Genomic DNA, 23,061 nt, shown 5'->3' on the forward strand with positions numbered 1-23,061 from the left:
TGGTTGTGTGTGTGTGGTTGTGTGTGTTTGTGCATGTGATTTGTTTTTCACATAATTTAAGAAGTGCCATTCATGTGGCATTTTGATATTTAATATTTTCACATCTATGTACTTCACAAACCCACTGTGTATATAAAATGCACACAAGTATATTTTGGCTATGACGTGGAGAGATTCTCATGTTTGCCCATGCTTACTTTATATCTATTCATGTATACATGTAAGCATGTATCTATCCATAGGTAATACATAAAACTTTACAAATTGAAAACTGAAATTCCTCTGTCTTCTGACTATGAATTATAACTAGACTTCTGAACTATAATTGCAGTTCTGACTTCTAATGCAACATCCCCTGCACCCTCCAAACTTATAATCACAAATTTCTGAGACCTTGACCTTCTGTCTTGTGCATTCTGTCCCTTTTGCTGGACACTGTCCTCCACCAGGGGAGCGGCAGTACATTGTCTCTCTCCTTTCTGGTTGCATCTATTTCCATCAATGAATCAACTGGGCAATCTCGCCCTCTCACCCCACTACCTACATGATTCCCGCTGCGCACGGCCCCTTTGATTCTGAATCTTTTCTGGGATTCAGAATTAATCAGGATCTTCTGTTTATAAGTAGTTATGCTACCTCCAAAACTCTGGCCTCTATCCTCAGCCTTCTCTGACCCCAGCCATGGTGTATTTCTAGAGGTGTTCGATTCTTTGAACTTTCAGTGATGGGATCACTAAATCAGATTTGTGTGAATAAAATTACAGAAATTAATACAGACCAACCCCAAGAGCTAATGGTATTCATTATAGGTTTATATAAAGTTCAATTCAACAAATTATTCCTGCTCTTGCTTAGTTTACAGATTAATAGAAGATATGGCAGAAATATGTTGATAATCGTGATAGTGTGGAGTCACAGATCTTCTCTAAGAGTGGCATGGTTTCATCTGCATTTGTGAGCTTAGAAAAGAAGGTTTCAATAATTCAAAATTGGTTAATGTCAAAAAAAATGGCTAATTCTTTTCAAAAATTAAACAGTGATATCTTCTTCATGGAATCTGTATATTAGATGTGTCTTCCGTGCGTGAAATACTCATTCATTGATCTGGTATCAAATGAGAATGCAATTATATATCTGTGCGCACCCACATATGTATTTCAGTTTATATCTAAATTGGTTTAGACACAGTAATTTGGTTTCAATATTTGACATACTGAAGGTGAGCATCTTGGTAACTTACAAGAGGAGACGACCCCTAGGCAGGCAGGTGAATTAGCCCGGAGCCAGCGGAAAGCTCTGAACCCAGCGAAGAGGAAAAATAGAAAACATCACACGCCCGTTCACCAGGGTGTACCCAGAAAAATGCTGGGAACCAAAAGCAGGAGCACCCTGGCTGATTGCTTCACAAAGTTAAAAAGAAGAGTTATAAAAGAGAAACAAGCAAACAGAAAATCAAGAACAATGGCATGGCCTCATCATCAGCCAGCGCAAACGAGGAGATCCTGGATCCCTGGTGGCTGAGGCCTGGAGAATCCTACCCCTCATCTGGCAAGAAGAGTAGAAATGAGACTCATGTGAAATCAGGGGCAGTCCCACTTCCCTCACCTGCTTGCCTTTTTCTGGCTACAGCTGACAAGCAGTGACTTCCATGGATCTTGCTGTTGGTCAACCAGTGAGAGGTTGGGGTGGCGGGAGGGTGTGGAAAAAAGAAGACCATCTTTGCTGTGAAGACATGGAGCTTGCTGGAGGTCCTCTGCGCAACCACTCTCTTTTCCTGTTTCCTACTAACTCAGAATATGCCTCAGCAACAATACGTCGCTTGACAAAGAAGGACTCACATGCTCCTGACCAGTGAGTTAGTCATTTTATGTGGTTTTCCATATGTGTGTCACCAGGGACTTTAAAATGCCAAAGATAAATCCCTTGCTTGGCAGTTACTGGGTCCTTTCTCAACAAGCTGAAGCATGTGTTACCACACAATGTGTGCGTATCGGAGATATTCACATCTTCCTTAAAATCTCAGAGTAAAATTTAAGATTTTGCATTTGAGAATAATACAATGCATCTTCCACAAAGCTGTGAAACCTCTAGGAACTAAATGTCTCACATCTACTCTACAAAGAAATCTTTCAGATGAATTGTGATTCAAAATGTTCTCCCCAATAACATTATCATAGGATTCAAATGTAAGGTTTGTGAAGGGAGGAAATATCCTGAGAGCTATAAATCCAGAAATCCATAAAATTAAAAATAGGGCTTTTATATGTCAGCCAATCTCCTATTTTTGTTTCTGAAACAAGTATCAGTAATAATGAGTACTTGAGAACACATTTTAGCAATGTGCTAGGTAGTGTCCAGAGCCCTGGTTAATGATCTGGTTAATGATTCCACTTCCCTTCACTACTTCTTAGGGTGGATTCTATTTACTATTTCTACTTCACATATGGAGAGGGACGTAGAGAGCAGGATAAGGTACCAATGGGAGAGGTCACAGAGCCCCACATCTTCCCGTTCTTTGCCTGGGGAACTTGAATTAGTTATCCTGTCTCTCAATTCACATGTGCTTCTGTCCTTCCTCTGGCATCTCTTTTGCCCAAATGCTTAGATAGTCTCTAAATTTATTTTTTTAATGCAACCAGAAGGAGGACTACTGGTGTTATTCAGATCATTAATTTTCATTTCATGAACCGTATGTAACCAAACACATACTTAAAGAATTTAGGCCAAATATTCGTCATTAGCATTGCTTCCTTAAATATTCATTTTAGTTTTAAAATGGCATTTGTGTGTGTGTGTGGAATATTTGTAGAATAACTTTACCATCATTTACAATAAGTGACTATTGAAAAGGCAATTACCCTATTTTTTAATAAAAGTTTGTAGTGAATTATAGATATAATCAATAGAGTGAGGGTTAATTTCATTTCATGTAATGTAAAAATCAAATATTACTGAATAAGATTTCTGTAGTTATGAAGTTTTAAATATGCTAATTAATGAAATGCTTTATGTAAAATAGCTTACTAAAAAAGATACATATGTACATGCATACATGTATATATGTATGTATATGTGTAAACAATTACCAGCATGCAACCTGAATTTAATTGCAGAAGTTCCCATAAGATGTCATTCTTCTTACAGTGAGTGTCCACCTCAATGGGTCATAAACATTCTTTTATCTGACATAGAATTTGAACTTCCTGTATAGAGCACAAAAATAGATCAGTAAAATCATTGCATTACATAATTTTCTAGTGTTTTGATTTTTGTTCTCACACATCTGAGCATAAAAGCCAATTGGTACTATGTTATCAGTAAGTACAGTCTATAGTCACACACACACACACACACACACACACACACAAAGTTTGAACGGTGGTAAGGGGTAAAGGAAATATTAGTGAATCTCGAGATTATTAGAAAAAAATAACACTGGAAGGTTGTTAATCTCAACACCATTCTGTGATAATCAATGTACTGCATATATGTTTTACAGATGAAAGAATGAATGAATGAATGAATGAATGAATGAATGAATGAATGGCTTTTCTTAAGGTATACAGAAGAGAAAAATAAGTAGCATTTAAACTTCATATTAAGGGAAATGACTTTATGAGAGGAAAAGCAACATCTTAAGAGAAAAAGAGAGTCTCTTGGGCTTTATTTATTTTAGATAGATTCAGTTAAATGGTTCTCCATTGTTTTTATTGGAAGAGTTAAAGTTTGAAAAATGGCTGTGAAAGCTCAACTGAAGGAGATGATTCTGCGTTTAGATATGAGGATAGCCACAAAATTCCAACCAAAGATGGCGTCTGACCTTTGCCACAAAATGAGCCTGCTGAATTTTCTAGCACAGATAGTGACTCCACGTTCTTGTTGAATGTTAGGTTCTAATCTATGCTGATATCAGAACGAAAACAAGAAACTAGTGAATCACTTCACTTCAATTAGATGCAACTAAATGATTCCACATCAACGCATTAATATAAATATGTTATCAGCAAGTACAAGATTACAGCTTTGAGTTTTTATTCTATAGTTCTATAAACTAGTATTGTTTGTTCTATTTTGATGTAACCAGGCAAATTGCTGGTAGTGTCTCTTTTGTGGCATGAAAATGATACTACTGTGTTCTACATTGTTGAATCAGCACCTTTAGAATAGAATAAGTGCATGGCACATGCTTTTTATGCAGAATCAGTAGAAACAAGTTCAATTTCTAGGTTGTCAAAGAAAATATTTTTCTTATGATGAAATTAAAAGTCAATCCATCACTTGTCTAATGTATTCAGAAATTTCACTTTGATGTTTTATAAATTCTCTTAGTTATGTCTAATTATTGTCGAATTCATTATGTGTGTCTTTCGTTAGCACTGAACTTGGTTTTCTTGCCTTCCTAGGATCCCCTGCCTTGACGGGAACGGGAACCATCAATGTCATCGTAGATGACGTCAATGACAACGTCCCCACTTTTGCCAGTAAGATGTATTTCATAACGATTCCTGAAGATGCACCAACTGGAACAGATGTCTTGTTGGTAAATGCCTCAGATGCTGATGCTTCAACAAATGCAGTTATAAGGTCAGTACATGTGACTGTAAATCTTGGTTACAAAATTGAACACTCATTAAACACTAGTCTTTGGATTAAACGAATAAAATTTTTCTGGAAATCCCATATCAATGCATGGAACTAGTCCTGCTATCGATTGCTGAATAACCACCCCTAAAATGAGGATTAAAACAATAACACATTTTCCTATTCTTAGTAATCAAGCAGTGATTAGAGAAACACAGCAGAGAAACTTGCTCAGGGGAAATGCGGAACAGTTGAGCTGTAAGGTTCAGGTGGTGCAGTTCTCCCTGCCCAGGCCAAACGTGTGGAAGAAGAGTTCCACATCTTCTGGGGGAAGTCTTAAAGACAGAAGGAATTTTGCAGATGCCCCTTCTGTGGGCTGGTACTGTTTCAATTGGAGTGGGTTAGATGTCGAGGAAAGCAGTGGATCAGAGACCTGGAGGAGGTCAGCTCACTTACCAGTCAAGGGCACGTAGAATGATACTCTGATGATTTGATCCATTATTTATTGATATGTGTTTGTTACCTATTTTCTTTTAACAAAATCATCTTGGGAAACTGATTTTATTTAATCTCTTCCTATTGGCAAGCATGATTGGATAGGAGGCCTCATAAGTACTTATAAGTACCTATAAAAAATACTTACTGAATTGCTGATTTGAATAAGAGTGCCAAAAAGAAAAGATTTTTACACTCTGAACCTTCATTCTTTTTAAGGTAGGCAACTAAATGCAAATAGAGAAGAGTATTTCATATAGTGAAGGCCACCTTGGAAATAGGTGAGGGACAGTGACAGGAAAAGCTTTGGATCTGTAGAAGGTGCCTCAGTCCATTTGTGCAAGGCTAGGTGATTGAGAGCAGCACGGATTTATTGCTCACATTTAGGTACCCTGGGACATCCAAGAGGAAGGTGTCTGACAGAGCTGCCTCCATGCTGACTCCTTGTTGCTGCGGTCTCCAGAGGAGCCGAAGGCTGAGTCGTCCTCTAAGGGAAGAGCAGGAGTGAGCCCACTCTGTCCAACCCTTTTATTGTTTTTTTTTTTTTTTTAATTTTTTGTTATTTTGGCATGAGGAATTGAACTTTGGGTGCTTAACCACTGAGCCACATCCCCAACCCTTTTTAGTTTTTATTTTAGAGATAGGGTCTTGTTAAGTTGCTTAGGGCCTCACTAAGTTGCTGAGGCTGGCCTTGAACTTGCAGTCCTCCTGCCTCAGCCTCCAGAGCTGGCTCCAGCTCTTTTATAAGGGGCCTTAACTCACCCATGGAAGCTCCACTCTCCTGACTAATCACTTCCCAAACACTTGCCCTCCCAAGAATAACATATTAGCTCTTAAGTTTTGACTGCGAATTTTGAGAAACACATTTGGACCATAGCAGATGGCCTCTGTAAGGATGTGACCTTTAAGTTAGTGGTGGAATTAAGCCTTGTGTTTTATCTAAGAAGGACAGTGTATTTGGACCAGAGTGAGCAATGGGACAGAGAGATAGGCAGGCACCAGACGGTCCAGGCCATTTCATTGCTTCTGGGTCACAGCAAAACATTGAATTCATAAGCTTATTTTTAGGTGGGAAACTATTGGAATATTTTAAAACCAAAGAAAAGTATAAACTTCCTGCATTTGGATTAGATTGAAGAGAGCAGCTCTGTAGGTAGACAGGAAGGTCATCGGGTCACTGTAGTAACCAATACAGTGAATCAGACACAAGATGGAGACTTCACCGTCCAGGCGGAGGAAGGAAAACTGGGGGAATAGATTAAGGGTATACATTTGATATTGACAGTGGGGCAAAGTGAAAGAGAAATCAGAATGGTCGATGCTAAGTTTTCGTCTTGAACACCTGAGCATTGTGCATCATTGACTGAAATGGTGGGAATGGAAGAAAATCAGGTTTGGGAGTTTTGGAAGTCTCTGTTTGAACATAATTTGAGGTGAGAACCATCCACAGTTAGGACGTTGGACATATGAGTGTGGAACTTAGGTCTGGACTTGCAGATCTGGGAGTCATCCAGGTCCAGCGGACGTTTAAAACCAGGAACCAGGTGAGAGTACTTCAGAAGAGGGTGCAGCAGGGAACAAGAGAGGGGCTGGAGCTGGTCACTGGGAATTCTCCAAACATAAAAGGTGGATTTCAAAGGAAACGTCACCACAGCAGTTAAGAAGGTCTGGTCAGAGATGTAGGGGACATCCAGGGTGCAAAGGACATATACTTGCATTATAGGAGGAGGGAAAGCTGAATTCAAACTTTATCCAGAAGGCTGGGGTCTACTACAGAGGAGTCGAACTCCTAGAGGCTCCTGGAGAGGAGCTGGGGGGGCCGGGAGATTTCAGTCTACAGTCATCACGCTGTGCCTGCTGGGTCACTGTGCTTAGCATCACCCTGAGAGTGTCAGGTGCAACTTCTCCCAGGGTATGAACCTCAAAAGTCCAGTGAATGCCCCATCCTCCACTTGTCCCACACCAAAGAGTAGGAATAACTAAGAATAACGCAGGTCAGAGTCTTCAGTTTATATAAGCACAGATCCTGGGAGTCAAACTGCTTGGGGTTAATCCCGATTCTATTGTTCCTCATTGCATAGTACGCGCAAATTATCTAACATTTTGGACATCGATTTTTGTTTAATCTATGGACCGGGTATACTAATAAAACAACTGACTCTGACAGATAAATAGAATTAGGTGAACTACTCAGAATAGTTTCTGAAACACAAACATGATCAGTATCTGTCATGTTTTCATCTGTTGCTTGAAAAGCATTTGTCCCTTCGTGGGTTACCTGCAGTGCTCAGCAAGGGTCTGATAATGATTTGGGAAGAGATGTCTCATCTATTATAGTCTGAAAATCTAATAATTTTATATCTGCCACACAGAAAAGCTTCCTCTCAAGAAAGCTTACAGAGTGCTGCCAATCAGTAGTAGGATTGGTCTGAGACGTTGAAGTTCTTGGCATGAGGCTGAATATTCACAAAGTTGATCTCTTCACCCATCGATCTGTTCATTTATCATTAGAATGAAAATATCATGATGCTATGCAGTTTTCTTCATTGAAAAATGATAGATATTCTATACTTTTGAACCATGGTGATCGATGTCAGATGGGTTCAGAAAATTCTTGTTCATATTTTCATAGTGTTTTCTGGAGTTTTAGAGTTAAGTCTGTGTTTGGGTTTGATAGGATTAATTTGGTTGGTCGGTTGGTGTAATTTTTTTCTTTTGGTAATATCAAATAATAACTTCTTACTTTCATATTTGTTCAATTCTATTCAACCCACATATTTAAATATCTTTACATGATTATTTAGACTATCCACAATTTTTAAAAACTGAAACTCTTTATAATTTTTTGAAGACAAATCATTACATTGACTTAAATCACCAGAGGACAAGTTGCAAGTTCATTATATCTTACCTTCCCACTATTGTCACAGTTGGAGATAAACTTATGATAACCTAAACCTTATTATTCTGGCTTGACAAAGTCTTAAAGGCATACAATATATTTTGGTATTAGGCACTAATGACTCTTTGTTGTGGGTCATGGGATCTCTCTTCAGGTCAAAAGAGCTATTGTATTAATTCTATTGCCTATTTAAATCTTACGTCTATCAATTATCTACTCATCAACCAGTGGGCTTTCTTGTATCTCATGCTGTGTTTCATACTTTGTTAATTTTCTTTATAAGGTGACACGTTCTTGCACACCCAGCCACCCAACACACACTTACACATTTCTACCAGTGGTGTACTTATTATGAGTTATCCATTTTATTTCATCTTTAGTATTTTTCCTCTAGTAAACCAGCCTGTTACCTCCTGGCCTTGATCCCGTTCCTTTCTTCCCAGACCTAGCTTTACAGATGAGCCCTCTCTTCCCTCCATTCCAATCACTTGCGTTATTTTATGTCACAACACTGGAGAAGCTCACAAAACCCAGCTGACAGGGCCAGCGTTCCAGGGCAAGCCCTTCGACCTGTGCTTTCAATCCCGCCCGATTCAGTTTCTGTCTGATCTCTAAGTCAGCAGTCATGGCCATTCTCTCCTTGGTCTTCAAGTGCTCCTGGTCCCTGGTCACTCCTCACACATAGAAATGCCATCCCCACGGGAGCACCGAGCACTCGTATGGAAATCCTGCAACTTTGTCCGCCCAGCACGACTTACAAAGGTCATTTCAGTGCTTTGAACTTCAGTATGTGCACGGTGAACAGAGACACACAGATTTATGCTTTGATTTTGTGAGAACTGAACACTTCTGAGCACCTGTGTGTGCCAGGCGGTGTGTGCGGGATCAGGGGACATCCTCGTGTCTCTGGCACAGCTGTTGAGACGTGGGCAGCACCAAGGTAGCGCTGGGCCGCTGTCCCTTTAGTCCTCGCGTCTGGTTCAGTCCCAGCGTGGTCATCCTCAGCCGGCGTCCGGCACAGGCTACGACAGGTGCTTCAGTGGCCCCCGTCCTCCCACCCTCGACGCTCCCGGAAGCGGGGTTTCACCGTCACACTGGTTTCTCTGGCCATCTATTCCTCAGAACCTTTCAGTCTGATTTTCTCCTCCATTACTTTACTAACAGAGGCTCCGTCAGAAATCTCTGCTGAAATTTGTCCAAGACCAGTGACTCAGAGTCCTGGTTCTTCTCTGCTCTGTGCCGTGTTTGTGCACTTGGTCATCTTTCTTTTTTCGGCATTTTCTTCCTCCTCAACGTTTACATACATGCCATTTCTTATGTCTCACCCTGCACCTCTGACCACACCTAGCTCGCCTTCTCAAACAGGGCAAGTCAAACATTTTCACATTTTTTTTTTCCTCAAGCATATTTTTCTTTCTCTTTCTCTCTCTCTCTCTCTCTCTCTCTAGAGAGAGAGAGAGAGAGAGAGAGAGAGAGAGAGAGATCCATGGCTATAACCATCAATTCTATGTAGAAAACCTCCAGATCTGTACTATCCACACTGTCCCCCGGTTTCCCATCATATTTTAACTCTCTGACAGACGTGAGCTACCTGAGGTTCTATGGGCATCATAAACACCGGGTAGCCCCAAATCCTTACTTTCTTATTTCCGTTCTTGGTTTAGTGCTTTTCCTTTTTCGGTAAAGCCCCTTGCTGCTCTCTTCCAGCCCGTGGCTCAGGTCACCCCCCTCCTGGCTCCATCCGTGAGCACCTTCTTGGGTTCCCGCTTTCATTACAATGCCGCTGGCTGGCACCATTCCCCTCTGCGAGTCCTCCTGCCAAGACCCCAGTTTCGTCCATAATTACATCATGGCTCTCGGTCACCATAAACACGCACTTACTTCCTGACTCTGGTTTCTAATCCATCCACTTGGTGGACTCCACTCTACTGTGCAATTATGTGGATTTCACTGTGTGTTAAAATCCTTGCTGAATTGTGAGGTGTTGGGCACTGGATCTCAGTGTAATCCAGGAAGAGATTCATGATCTCGTACTTGTATCACCTGGTAACAAGTTTAAGCTCAGAATGGGCAGAACAGTATAATTAATGCTACTTGATGAAAATCAATAGAACCTTTTAGTTTTTAATCATTTTTAGAAAGATAAGTTTTTGATGGGCAAATAAAAAAAGACTTTCTAGGCAAAGACTAAAGCAGCCATAAAGCAGAGAGTCACACAGAACATGGCATCAGAGGAGCGAATCCTTTCAATATGGCGGGAGGCAGATGGGAGGCACCCTGTGTACCTTGGGAGGGGATCAGAGATTTCTGTCTGCAGCCAGTGGAAGAAACAGTGGATGTGTTTTCGGCAGGGCCGTGACAGGACTAGCTCATGTTTGACAATGATTCCTCTCAGTGTTGTGGGAATAAGCGGGAGGAAGCCAAGGAAGAGTCGGGGGCTGAAAGGATCGTGGCCATAACAGGAACCCGTTGGCGTGGTCTTGGGTCTCTTGAACTGTGAGTGACATGCCTCCTCAAGATCCTTCACCTTCCAATTTGCCTGTGACATTAGGCCCAGTCTCCATAGTCCAGTCACTCCATAAATGGTCCTAGTTTCTTCCCATTTATTCTGCACAAAACCCCAAACATAGAGCTAGAACGTCACCTTCCCTGGATCACTTTCTGCTCCTGGCGACAGGATCAGAGTTCCCGAGCTTCACAGCTGTGTTCACGTCCTTCCCCAGTGGAGACCAGGGCTAGGCAGACTGGCCCACAGCTGGTCTGGCCCCGCATCAGCCTGTAGGTAAAGCCTGTTGGAACTCAGCTGTGCCCATCCGTGGGCGAGCTCTCTGGGGCCACTTTGCCCTGCAGTGCGCCGTGTATTGCAAGAGCCATCCTGAAACCTTCACCTCCTCAGAAAGGGTTTGCCAGCTGCTAGCCTAGAACCTCTTCTCCCCTCATCAGTATTGTGAGACCATCTTCTCCAGGGAGGGCCTTATTTTACCACTGCAGTCAAAAGTGTCTGTGTCTTCTGCTCACCGAGACCAGCACTGCACAATTTCACAGCACTGTAACCTTCTGCCTTGTTTTGCATTTCTTTTCTGCATAATGTTTTTTCATTTTGGATGGAAACTTCAAACTAGGATTCTTTACTTACTTATTCACGTCGGTTTTTCAGTCCGCCTACCCATTTGAGGATCTTAGTAATCAAATACTCCCCACAACATTTTTCCTCTGTTCTTTTTCCTTTATCCACGTATGTGTGTGCGAGCGAGTGCGGGAGCTTCATCGCCATGGCTAGAACCTCCGTGTCTCTGCAGGAGACCTCCAGATCTGTACTGTCAACACTGACTCCACCCCAGGGCTTCCATCCTATTTAGAACTGTCTGGTAAATGTGTTCTACCTGGAGTTCTGTTGGCATCATAAACACCATGCACTCTCGAGTCCTACCCTTCCTTCTTCTCTATCATGAAATAGGATGGACTATATGTGCTGGATTGACATTTTATAATCGTATGTGTACCCATGTTCCATAGAGGGAATGTGCTAGATCAACATGTTGTAATTGTATGTGTATACATGTTCTATAATGTATGTAAACATGGGCCTTTGAGGGCTTTACTGTGTCAACGACCATGTCAGGTGCTTTTCACACAGAATTCCACTTAATAGTCATAACCACTAAGCAAACAAATACAGTGACCACCACTTTGTAGACAAAGAAAGAAGGTTTATACAGGTAAAGAAATCTCGATGCCTTTCAGCAGATGAATGGATAAAAAACTGTGGTATATATACACAATGGAATATTATTCAGTCATAAAGAAGAAAAACATTATGACATTTGAAAATAAATGGATGGATTCAGAGAATATCATGCTAAGTGAAATAAGCCAATCCCAAAAAACCAAAGGCTGACTGTTTTCCCTGATAAGTGTATGATGATATATAATGGGAGTGGGTGGTGGAATGAGAGAAGAATGGAGGAACTTTAGATTATGCAGAGGGAAATGAGAGGGAGGGGGGTATGAAAGATGGTGGAATGATACAGACATCATTACCCTATGTACATGTATGATTACATGGATGGTATGAACTGACATCATGCACAACCATAGAAACAAAATGATGTACCCCATTTGTGTACAATGAATCAAAATAAGCCTGTAAAACATTAAAAAATAAATAAATAATTTTAATAAAGAAATCATGAATTTAGGGTCATTGGTGAGGTTGACACTCATGTCCAAGTGGACGGTTCTGAAGTCCAATCTCTCAGCTGCTGCTAAATAATCGTATTTGCCCACAATCCAGCATAGTGCCATATGCCTTTCATGGACCTCAAGGAGAAGAGAAGACTAAAGTGTCATGTAGAGACATTTTGGTTTTGCAAATGCATCACAATAAGTTCAGAGTTCAGAGAACGATGATCTCAGGTTGTGAAAATAATATGAAGCAGTGATTTCTTATCATCAAATCGAAAAATCACCACACGTCACTGCATAATCATCGCCATCACGTTAATGCAACTTCAAAAGTATCTTGTGCATCCTAATAGCACAATCAAAGAAAAACTTCACATGATGGTCACAGCCCACTTTTTGCAAAAACTTGGCATAAGGCCTGCGATGATATTGTGATAAAATATAGTATTACACTTGTTGGTTCTCTTCGAATTAAATCAGTGCAACCAGACTACCTTGACAAACCTTGAAAGAGTTCTTTTGGGATTTTGCTACCAGATGTGGTGTGTTTTGCTCTCACTACATTCCCTCTGTTGAACGTTACCTTCTTTATATTCCAACATGATGGAAGAAGAGCATGTTGAAATTACAAGACAGAAGTTAAAACTCCAGATCTACCATTTACAGGTTGTGAGTTTCTTTGTGTAACTATTTTAATCTCCTTTACATTCAGACTCTTCATCTATTAAAAAACCTACCAAGAAAACCAAACCAATAGGGGTGTTTTGAGTTTTAAGTGGCAGGATGTGTAAATAGCCCAGCAGAGTGTTCAGTACATACTGAGAAGTTGGTCACACGCCTGGATATTTAAAGAACAGCTGAGATGTTTAACTGTTCAGAAGACGGAACAAGACCCAATCAAATGAAGTTGAAACCTTCTACAGATTCCATATGGACTACAGAGCAGGAAAGAGCTCTGTGAGGAATGAGAACAGAAAAGTCTCAAACAAGAGAGCTCGCCAAAAACTGGGCACCTGTATCTCCGCAGTCTATTTATAGAGCTGCTTGCCTTTCTTCTCTTTTTATCCTAGATGTACAAATTTGTATGCATGTGGCATTACAGAATCTCATATTCAAAATACACTTCTCATGCATTTTTGAACTTAACAAAGTCTAGAAAAAAATCACATATTAATATGACAATTTATGCTTTAATTTTCAAAAAAATACTGACTCTATTACCTACTCTTAAACAGACAGCTATGGGCACTCGCATGCACAACAGCATAATATACTGCATACACGTTCTCAGTGTGACGCTCCTTTCTTATTCCGCTAAGCCTGGGCAGATGCTGCCTTTGCCTTTCCACACCTTGCTCCTGCCCGATGCCTCCTGTTGCTGTATAGAAAACACCCAGATCCCAATTCACACTCATTTCCATCATGGGTGGTTTATTTTAATTTGTGACTATTTGAGGGAGCAAATCCTTGATTGAACCATGATCTCTGTTGACATACAGTTGTTAAGAAAGCTCATGGCAGTATGAATTGCTTCTTTTTGTTATTAAATTATTGGGTAATTTCTACATGCAACCATAGCAAGGAGGTTTCCAAAGTAAAATCACACACTTCTCATAATCTAGATTCCTACAAACTTCCTCAAAAAGGAAAGCTATTTTGAGTATTTTATGAGTCTTCAATTCCTAAAAACCTCATCTATGGAAAACTGATTTTTTTTTTTTTTTTTTTTTTGATATAGGGAACGGATAACACTCACTATTTACTTCAGTGACTAAACTTTATAAGGCATTGTTTCTGGTCCAAAATATACAGTGAGTCCTGTTTTCAGTCTTGATTCTGATGTGTGGTTGTGTCAAAATATGTTAAAAATCTGAGCAATACCAATACTTTATCAATACCAAAGTCATTTGTCAACTGAATTTCTTCTTTATTCTTGTTATAATTTTATAGGATTTTTATTCTTTAAATATCAACCATAAATGATTTATTATTTCACTAAAATAGGATACAATGCCAAAATATTTGTTTTAAACCATGCATAGCAGGACGAACGTACACACACTGGCTTCAAGGTGTTTTTTCCTTGTGGGGTTTCTATCAGACATTTCCTTTGGCTTTGTTTATATGAACACAAGCCATAGAAACACGACTCCAGTAAGCATCTGTCCGTGTTGGTATAAAAGGAAAATGTTGAAAGACATCTATTCTCTTGCTACCCTCCAACTGGGAGATTTGTAGACGACAGTTGTTTTCTGAGCCTTCGAGCTGAGCTGCTTCCCTTGACAGATCTCTGGGACCCCAGGCAGCACCAGCAATGTGTGCAGATGGCTTCACTCCGCAGAAGGAAGAGAGGGGCTGTTCTCAGTGGAAAGTCCTGCCTTGGAACCAACCTGGTTAGCATCAAACTATCCATGAAGATGTCGTGCCTGTCCTGAGGAAAGGAACATGGCCATATGAGGAATGACAGGAGGGGTCGGGCCACCGGGAAGGGCGCTGTGTGAACAGGCAGCATCCCGTTGTCTGGAGAGCGAGCGTGTGTTTGACAGTGTTTTGTCTTTAAAGAACAAGCTCTGAGACTGGTTTTCTGTCCTTTATCATGGCATAGAGCAGAAAAAGAATTTTAAGCTGATTTTTAAAATATTCATTTGTGATCCTGACCACTCAGTCCAGCACGACACACCACCCTTACACTTTCGGTCTCATTTACTTAAGACACAGAAGAGTTCTGGGTTCTTTTTGTGGGTTTGCATGGTTTGAGAGTCCTAGAAACTGTGCAGAGATCTCCTTGAGATCATTGGATATTGCATGAGAAAGATTTTTCAATGTGATGTTCACGTAAGATCTGAAAAGTTTACCTTCTAGCTATATTCCTTCATTATTACACAGTCTTACTTGAAATGCATTTTCCTGTGTTTCTGCCTTAGTCCTTAAATTACAGTAAGATGCTACAGCATTGTCACTAAAACTCACGAGCCTGTCTCTATCTCACTCTAGCTACAGCATCGTTGGTGGAAACTCGCAGTTCACCATCAACCCATCCACAGGACAGATCATCACAAGCGCGTTGCTAGACAGGGAGACAAAAGATAACTACACTTTGATAGTGGTCTCCAGTGATGCTGGCTCCCCCGAGGCTCTGTCCAGCTCCACCAGTGTGCTCGTCACCGTGACAGATGTCAATGACAATCCACCAAGATTCCAACATCACCCATATGTCACACACATCCCGTCCCCGGCACTTCCAGGTAATCGGTCCAACACTGACTGTTCACATGGACTCATGCAAACAGTACAGCGGATGTTTCCTGGGAATGCATTTGTGTTATTTATATACATATATGTGTATTTCTGATATCGCCTCGTGTTGCAAATCATCTAAAATTAGGTTGTTTAGCCCAGTGAAATTGAGGAAAATTTGAATTCTGTAAATTAACTCCTTTTTCCAGACCAGTTGTGTATAGGATTTTATAACTGCTACATCTTTCCTGTTGCTATTTCTTATATCCCTGGAACACTGTAAACAAGTGAGATGAATTCTTTCACCAGGGGTGTCTTCCCTAAGCTGTGGTTAGTGTGTGAGTTTCCTGAGAGGAGGGACATTGTCTCTGGTTTTCACATCACATTCTCAGAACTTGAAACTTTATCTGGGAGATCATAGGCATTCAAATACAGTTATTGGTTGGAAATAAATATTTTGCTTCAAATCTTCAAAACATTTTAAGAAATATCTATGAGTAAATGATTCTAAGTAGTATTTATTTCTATGTCGTTCTTGCTGGATGGAAGTCCGTCAGACACTCAGCTTGTAGAGCTGGTTATGGGTCACTTCCAACTTGATAGTAGGCACTCATTCATCTGCATATCTTCTCAATTTAATTTAGTGTTATTTATTATTGATAAAGAATGGCCTATTATCTTAAGAATTGCACAAATCTTATGTCTCTTCTGATTGTTTTTAGATGAGTTTCAAAAAGGAATACACACAAATACAGCTTATAATTTAATTTTCCTTGCTTTAAAATATTTTTAATTATAAGAAAAAAAATAAATGGATTCAATATTCCTCCTCTTAGTGATCTTTGATCTTCTGTAAACTTCAGAATGTCTAATTGATACCAATTGAAAGTGTAAAATCCATAAATGTATGTGCCAACATTTTATCAAAAAGACATGTAAAAATCCAAATCATAAATCCCTGATGAAGGTCTTTTGCTGAAATGATGCTGGCAGGCATGTTTCTAATCATGTCCAATGTGTAGCGGGGCAGGACCACATCTTCCATGCAAAATGAGGTATGCTTATGCATCTTTTCCTCATTAGACTTACTATAATTAATAGGAGTCACTTGTTTTTCTTCTTATAAAAGACTTATTACTTTTGTCACAAACTCTTCTGTAGGACTGTTTGGGAAGGATTTCTGAATGAGCGTATTGGAAAAAAAATGTCCTTATGGAAGTTTTTCTGCATCTTACTACTACAATCTGTTCTGTTGGCACTTATTCCAAGCACCGAATTTTGGAATCCAAATTGAGCCCATCCTTACTCAGTTCTTATTTCATATTACATTATAATTATTTTATTTATGCCTATATATACACTCTTTTATGTCCATGTAATAGTAGCTCACAGATAAAAAGAATTTTGCCATGAAACTCTTGGTATAATGAATCAACGGTAATTTTTAAAAACATATAACTTTTGTTGACAAGATCGCATATGTAGTAATTCAATGGTGTTTTATGACATAGCAGAGCAATGATGTTTTCTCATTGAGTAGAAGCACAGCTCTTTGCAGAACACACATGTTACTGTGTTCTTTGGAATGTTGTATTACATACAGATTTTTCTCCTAGAAACGATGATTCCGAATGAGTATCCAGTTCTCTTCCCTGTACTTCTCTCAAAGGCACATTGGAAAATATTAATCCACCTGACTGGATGGGTTTTAGCAAGAACATTAACATTAAGCAGATTTGGCTGGGGAACTTCAGATAAATTGAGGAAACATGTTTTCTCTCCAGTAATCAAAAGAAGTCAGATCAATGTAGTGTGCTATATGCATTAACCTATTACCAAGTATTTTATTTGGGTTACACATGATTCTAACTATAAACTCCCTCTTTTCTAGGTTCCTTTGTCTTTGCGGTTACAGTCACAGATGCTGATATTGGGCCCAATTCTGAGCTGCACTATTCTCTTTCGGGTAGAAATTCTGAAAAATTTCATATAGACCCACTGAGGGGAGCTATCATGGCAGCCGGACCACTAAATGGTGCCTCGGAAGTGACGTTCTCCGTACACGTGAAGGATGGTGGTCCCTTTCCAAAGACAGATTCAACTACAGTGACTGTCAGATTTGTGAACAAGGCAGATTTCCCTAAAGTCAGAGCCAAAGAGCAGACATTCATGTTCCCTGAGAACCAGCCAGCGGGCACTCTGGTCACTGCCGTCACGGGGTCCTCTTTGAGAGGAGAAACTTTGTCCTACTACATTGCCAGTGGAAATCTTGGCAACACTTTTCAGATTGACCAATTAACAGGACAGGTGTCCATTAGCCAACCTTTAGATTTTGAGAAAATACAAAAATATGTCGTGTGGATAGAGGCAAGAGATGGAGGTTTCCCTCCTTTCTCTTCTTATGAGAAACTTGATATAACTGTGTTAGATGTCAATGATAATTCCCCAATTTTTAAAGAAGATCCATTTGTATCTGAAATATTAGAAAACCTTTCTCCTCGGAAAATACTTACCGTTTCAGCTGTGGACAAGGACAGTGGGCCAAATGGACAGCTAGATTATGAAATTGTCAATGGCAACCAAGAGAACAGTTTCAGCATCAATCATGCTACTGGTGAAATTAGAAGTATTCGACCTTTAGACAGAGAAAAAGTCTCTCAGTATGTGCTCACCATAAAATCTTCGGACAAAGGGTCTCCTTCCCAGAGTGCCTCAGTGAAAGTCATCATCAATGTTCTAGATGAAAATGATAATGCCCCTCGGTTTTCTCAAATATTCAGTGCCCACATTCCAGAAAACTCCCCCTTAGGATACACAGTGACACGTGTCACCACCTCTGATGAGGACATCGGTGTAAATGCAATTAGTAGATATTCCATAATGGACACAAGCCTCCCATTCACCATTAACCCCAGCACAGGAGATATCGTCATCAGCAGACCTTTAAACAGGGAGGACACAGACCGCTACAGAATCCGCGTCTCTGCACATGATTCTGGGTGGACCGTCAGTACAGATGTCACAATATTCGTCACAGATATCAATGACAATGCTCCAAGGTTTAGCCGACCCTCCTATTATTTGGACTGCCCTGAACTTCCTGAGATCGGCTCTAAAGTGACTCAGGTATCTGCCACAGATCCTGATGAGGGACCAAATGGACAGGTGTTTTATTTTATAAAGTCTCAGTCCGAGTACTTTAGGATTAATGCCACCACTGGAGAAATTTTCAATAAGCAGGTCCTAAAATACCAGAACATCAGTGGCTTCAGCAACGTGAACATCAACAGGCATAGTTTCATAGTGACGTCTTCAGACCGAGGTGATCCCCCACTACTGAGTGAGACAACCGTCACCATCAACACAGTGGACAGTAATGACAACCCACCTCAATTTCTTAAAAATAAGTACTTTACTCCCGTCACCAAAAATGTTAAAGTTGGTACAAAGCTGATCAAAGTAACTGCAGTAGATGACAAAGACTTTGGGTTGAATTCTGAAGTGGAGTACTTCATTCCTAATGAAAGTCATTTAGGCAGATTTCAGTTGGACAATGACACAGGGTGGATTTCAGTAGCATCTTCCCTGATTTCTGACTTGAATCAAAACTTTTTGATCACCGTCGTCGCGAAGGATAAAGGAAACCCTCCACTCTCTTCCCAAGCCACTGTTCAAATAACCGTCACTGAGGAAAACTATCACACGCCCGAATTTTCTCAAAGTCACATGAGTGCGACCATCCCCGAGAGCCACAGGATCGGGGCCGTCATCAGAACAGTTTCTGCAAGAGACCGAGACGCAGCCATGAATGGAATGATCAGGTACGGCATCTCCTCGGGGAACGAGCACGGCACCTTTGCCATCAATTCCTCCACAGGTGTGCTGACTCTGGCCAAAGCTCTCGATTACGAACTGTGCCAGAAACACGAACTGACCATCAGCGCTACGGACGGAGGCTGGGTGGCGCGGACGGGGTACTGCAGCGTGACTGTGAACGTGGTGGACGTGAATGACAATTCCCCGGTGTTCCTTCCTGACGAGTACTTCCCCACTGTCCTGGAAAATGCACCCAGCGGGACCACGGTCATCCACCTCAATGCCACAGATGCAGACTCCGGGGCCAATGCTGTGGTGGCCTACACCGTGCAGTCCTCTGACAGTGACCTCTTTGTCATTGACCCCAACACGGGGGTCATTACCACTCAGGGCTTCTTGGATTTTGAAACCAAGCAGAGCTACCACCTCACTGTGAAAGCCTTCAACGTCCCGGATGAGGAAAGGTGCAGCTTCGCCACGGTCAACGTCCAGCTGAAGGGGACAAATGAATACGTGCCTCGCTTTGTTTCCAAGCTTTACTACTTTGAAATCTCAGAAGCCGCTCCCAAGGGGACTATTGTGGGGGAAGTGTTTGCCAGTGACCGGGACATGGGCACTGATGGGGAGGTACACTACTTGATTTTTGGTAACAGTCGGAAGAAGGGTTTTGAGATCAATAAGAGGACTGGGCAGATTTATGTCTCTGGACCTCTTGATAGAGAAAAGGAAGAGAGGGTGTCCTTGAAGGTGTTGGCCAAGAACTTCGGCAGTATCAGGGGTGCAGACATAGATGAGGTCACTGTGAATGTCACCGTGCTTGATGCCAACGACCCTCCCGTGTTCAGCCTCAGCACCTACCGCGTTCAGATCAGTGAAGGGGTGCCCACGGGAACGCACGTGACCTTCGTCAGCGCCTTTGACTCTGACTCCATCGCCGGCTGGAGCAGGTTTTCTTATTTCATCGGCTCAGGGAATGAAAACGGTGCCTTTTCCATCAATCCTCAGACAGGACAGGTCACAGTCACGGCCGAGTTAGACCGAGAGTCCCTGCCCGTCTACAACCTCACGGTGCTGGCTGTTGACTCAGGGACACCCCCGGCCACAGGAAGTGCCTCCTTGCTCGTCACGCTGGAGGACATAAATGACAACGGGCCCATGCTGACCCTCAGTGAAGGAGAGGTTATGGAAAACAAGCGCCCTGGGACCCTGGTGATGACCCTGCAGTCCACTGACCCCGACCTCCCTCCCAATCAGGGCCCTTTCACCTACTACCTGCTCAGCACAGGTCCTGCCACCAACTACTTCAGTCTCAACACTGCTGGGGTCCTGAGCACCACCAGAGAGATTGACAGGGAGCAGATTGCGGACTTCTATCTGTCTGTGGTCACCAGGGACTCTGGGGTTCCTCAGATGTCTTCCACGGGCACGGTGCACATCTCGGTCATTGACCAAAATGACAACCCTTCACAGTCGCGCACAGTGGAGATATTTGTTCATTATTATGGCAACTTGTTCCCTGGTGGCATTTTAGGCTCTGTGAAGCCCCAGGACCCTGATGTGTTGGACACCTTCCACTGCTCCCTTACTTCTGGGGTCACCAGCCTCTTCAGTATCCCCGGGGGCACTTGCGACCTGAGTTCCCAGCCCAGGTCCACAGATGGCACGTTCGACCTGACGGTCCTCAGCAGCGACGGTATGCACAGCGCCGTCACCAGCAACATCCGAGTCTTCTTTGCGGGCTTCTCCAATGCCACCGTGGACAACAGCATCCTGCTCCGTGTGGGCGTGCCGTCGGTGAAGGACTTCCTGACCAACCACTACCTTCACTTCCTGCGCATCGCCAGCTCACAGCTGACCGGCCTGGGCACGGCCGTGCAGCTCTACGGGGCCTACGAGGACAACAACCGGACGTTTCTATTGGCAGCCGTGAAGCGAAATGCCAATCAGTACGTGAATCCCAGCGGCGTGGCCACCTTCTTTGAGAGCATCAAGGAGGTCCTGCTGCGGCAGAGTGGCGTGAAGGTGGAATCTGTGGACCACGATCCCTGCAGGCACGGGCCCTGCCAGAACGGAGGGAGCTGCCTGAGAAGACTGGCCGTGGGCCCCGCGCTCAGGAGCCAGGAGAGCCTGCCCGTCATCTTGGTGGCCAACCAGCCTCTGCAGCCCTTCCTCTGCAGGTGTCTGCCCGGATACGCTGGCAGCTGGTGCGAGGTGGATGTGGACGAGTGCCTGCCAGCCCCTTGCCACAATGGTGGCACCTGTCACAACCTGGTGGGGGGGTTCTCCTGCAGCTGCCTGGAGGGCTTCACTGGGAGGGCCTGCGAGAGGGACATCAACGAGTGCCTCCCGAGTCCTTGCAAGAATGGCGCCGTCTGCCAGAACTTCCCAGGGGGCTTCACCTGCGTCTGCAAAACGGGATACACAGGTAGGACGGCGCTTCACCTTTCCCCCTTAAGTCTTCGGCTGTGTCAGGTATAAGGAACGTTCCAGATCTTGTCACTTTAAATGTCTTCTCATAAAAATGAACATGATCCTAACAGGCGTTTTTAAGCTTTTGCTGTTGGTCAGACTCTGTTCCGAACACTTAACGTGTATTTTATTGACTTCTTGCAAGAAAACCTACCTGGTAGGGATAGTTCCCAATTTTTGTAGTCAGGAAAGTCAAAGAAGAGAGAAGTTAAGTGAGTTTTTGAAGGTGATCCAGATAATTTGTAGCAGTGTCGAGTCTACACAGTGAATTCCAGAGCTTAACAAAAGTTAGTCTGCCCAGTGTCTCTTACAAGAATGGAAAGAAAGCATCTTTCTAAAAGAGTGTCATAAATTTTCAAGGACAAAGTATATATAAAACGTAAGACCTGGGACATTTTGTTTCCTAAATAATTGTTAGTCATTATGTTTTATCATCATGAGTCTATGACCTTTTAAAATCATCATAATTATTACTGAAATGTGATCCACACTGTGAGGAGAATACAGTAAAAGTCATGTTTTAAGATTAAGATTAAAATGGCTTATTATTTTCCAGTAATGGAGTAGAAGGCATAATTGGCTGATTTCTCAGGTGAGCCAGAAGAGAAAGACACCCCACTGGAGCTTGATGTTTAGAAGTAGTATTAAACATGAAGCAGCAGATTTGTTCAGCTCATTTTTAGCACCCTGGTAGAATGTAATGTCCATGTGTTTCTGTCTTATGTGTCTATCCATCCATCTGTCTAGTCATCTATCTGTCTGTTCATCCATCCATCCATCCATCCATCCATCCATCCATCCATGTGGCCATCTATCTAGCTAGCTATTCATTTCCAGCACCATTAGCATCTCTCCTTCCTTCTGTCTATTAGGTGATCAGCAGTTGGAATCCCTTCAAAGGAGAATAAATGCTATGTTGCTGATAAGTTTCAGGAGAATAAAATTCTCTGACAATTTGAACATCATACAGTTTTAGGACATACATAGGTTACTCAAATGCTTATAAACACACACAAAAAGTAAAATCAGCATAGGTCTTAGCAAAAACTTTTGTAGATGTTTTGCTGAATAAAATTTTAAGAGATTTTTAAGAAACACATGTGGATATCATATTTTTCAAAGTGCCCATCATGTGTATACTTATGGTTTTATATTTGGAAAACTGAGTTTCTTGATGATGATGTAAAGCTTGTTGGAAAATGCTGAAACAGAAAGTACAGAGCTTTTAGCAAAGCACTGTACTTGCAATACAAATGAAGAATAGGGACAGTAAGCATGTGTAATGGAAAGAACAGGAGATGTGATAGAATTTGATTTAGGCACAGCTTTAGAGAACCACCCGGATTTCCCCTCTGTAAAGTGTAAATGATCGCTTG

At 41.9% G+C, this 23,061-nt stretch overlaps 1 protein-coding gene across 1 annotated transcript in view; it reads left to right on the forward strand.

Annotated features, from left to right (window-relative positions):
- Positions 1–23,061, forward strand: part of FAT4 (FAT atypical cadherin 4) — a 160,816-nt gene that overhangs the window by 107,445 nt on the left and 30,310 nt on the right. Inside the window, exons 7-9 of the mRNA XM_079153527.1 lie at positions 4,404–4,584; positions 15,158–15,408; positions 17,292–21,641. Coding sequence (XP_079009653.1) covers positions 4,404–4,584; positions 15,158–15,408; positions 17,292–21,641 — 4,782 coding nt within the window. The remainder of the gene's footprint in view (positions 1–4,403; positions 4,585–15,157; positions 15,409–17,291; positions 21,642–23,061) is intronic.

Source organism: Sciurus vulgaris, assembly GCF_902686455.1.
Source record: "Sciurus vulgaris genome assembly, chromosome: 9".
Classification (NCBI taxonomy): domain Eukaryota; kingdom Metazoa; phylum Chordata; class Mammalia; order Rodentia; family Sciuridae; genus Sciurus; species Sciurus vulgaris.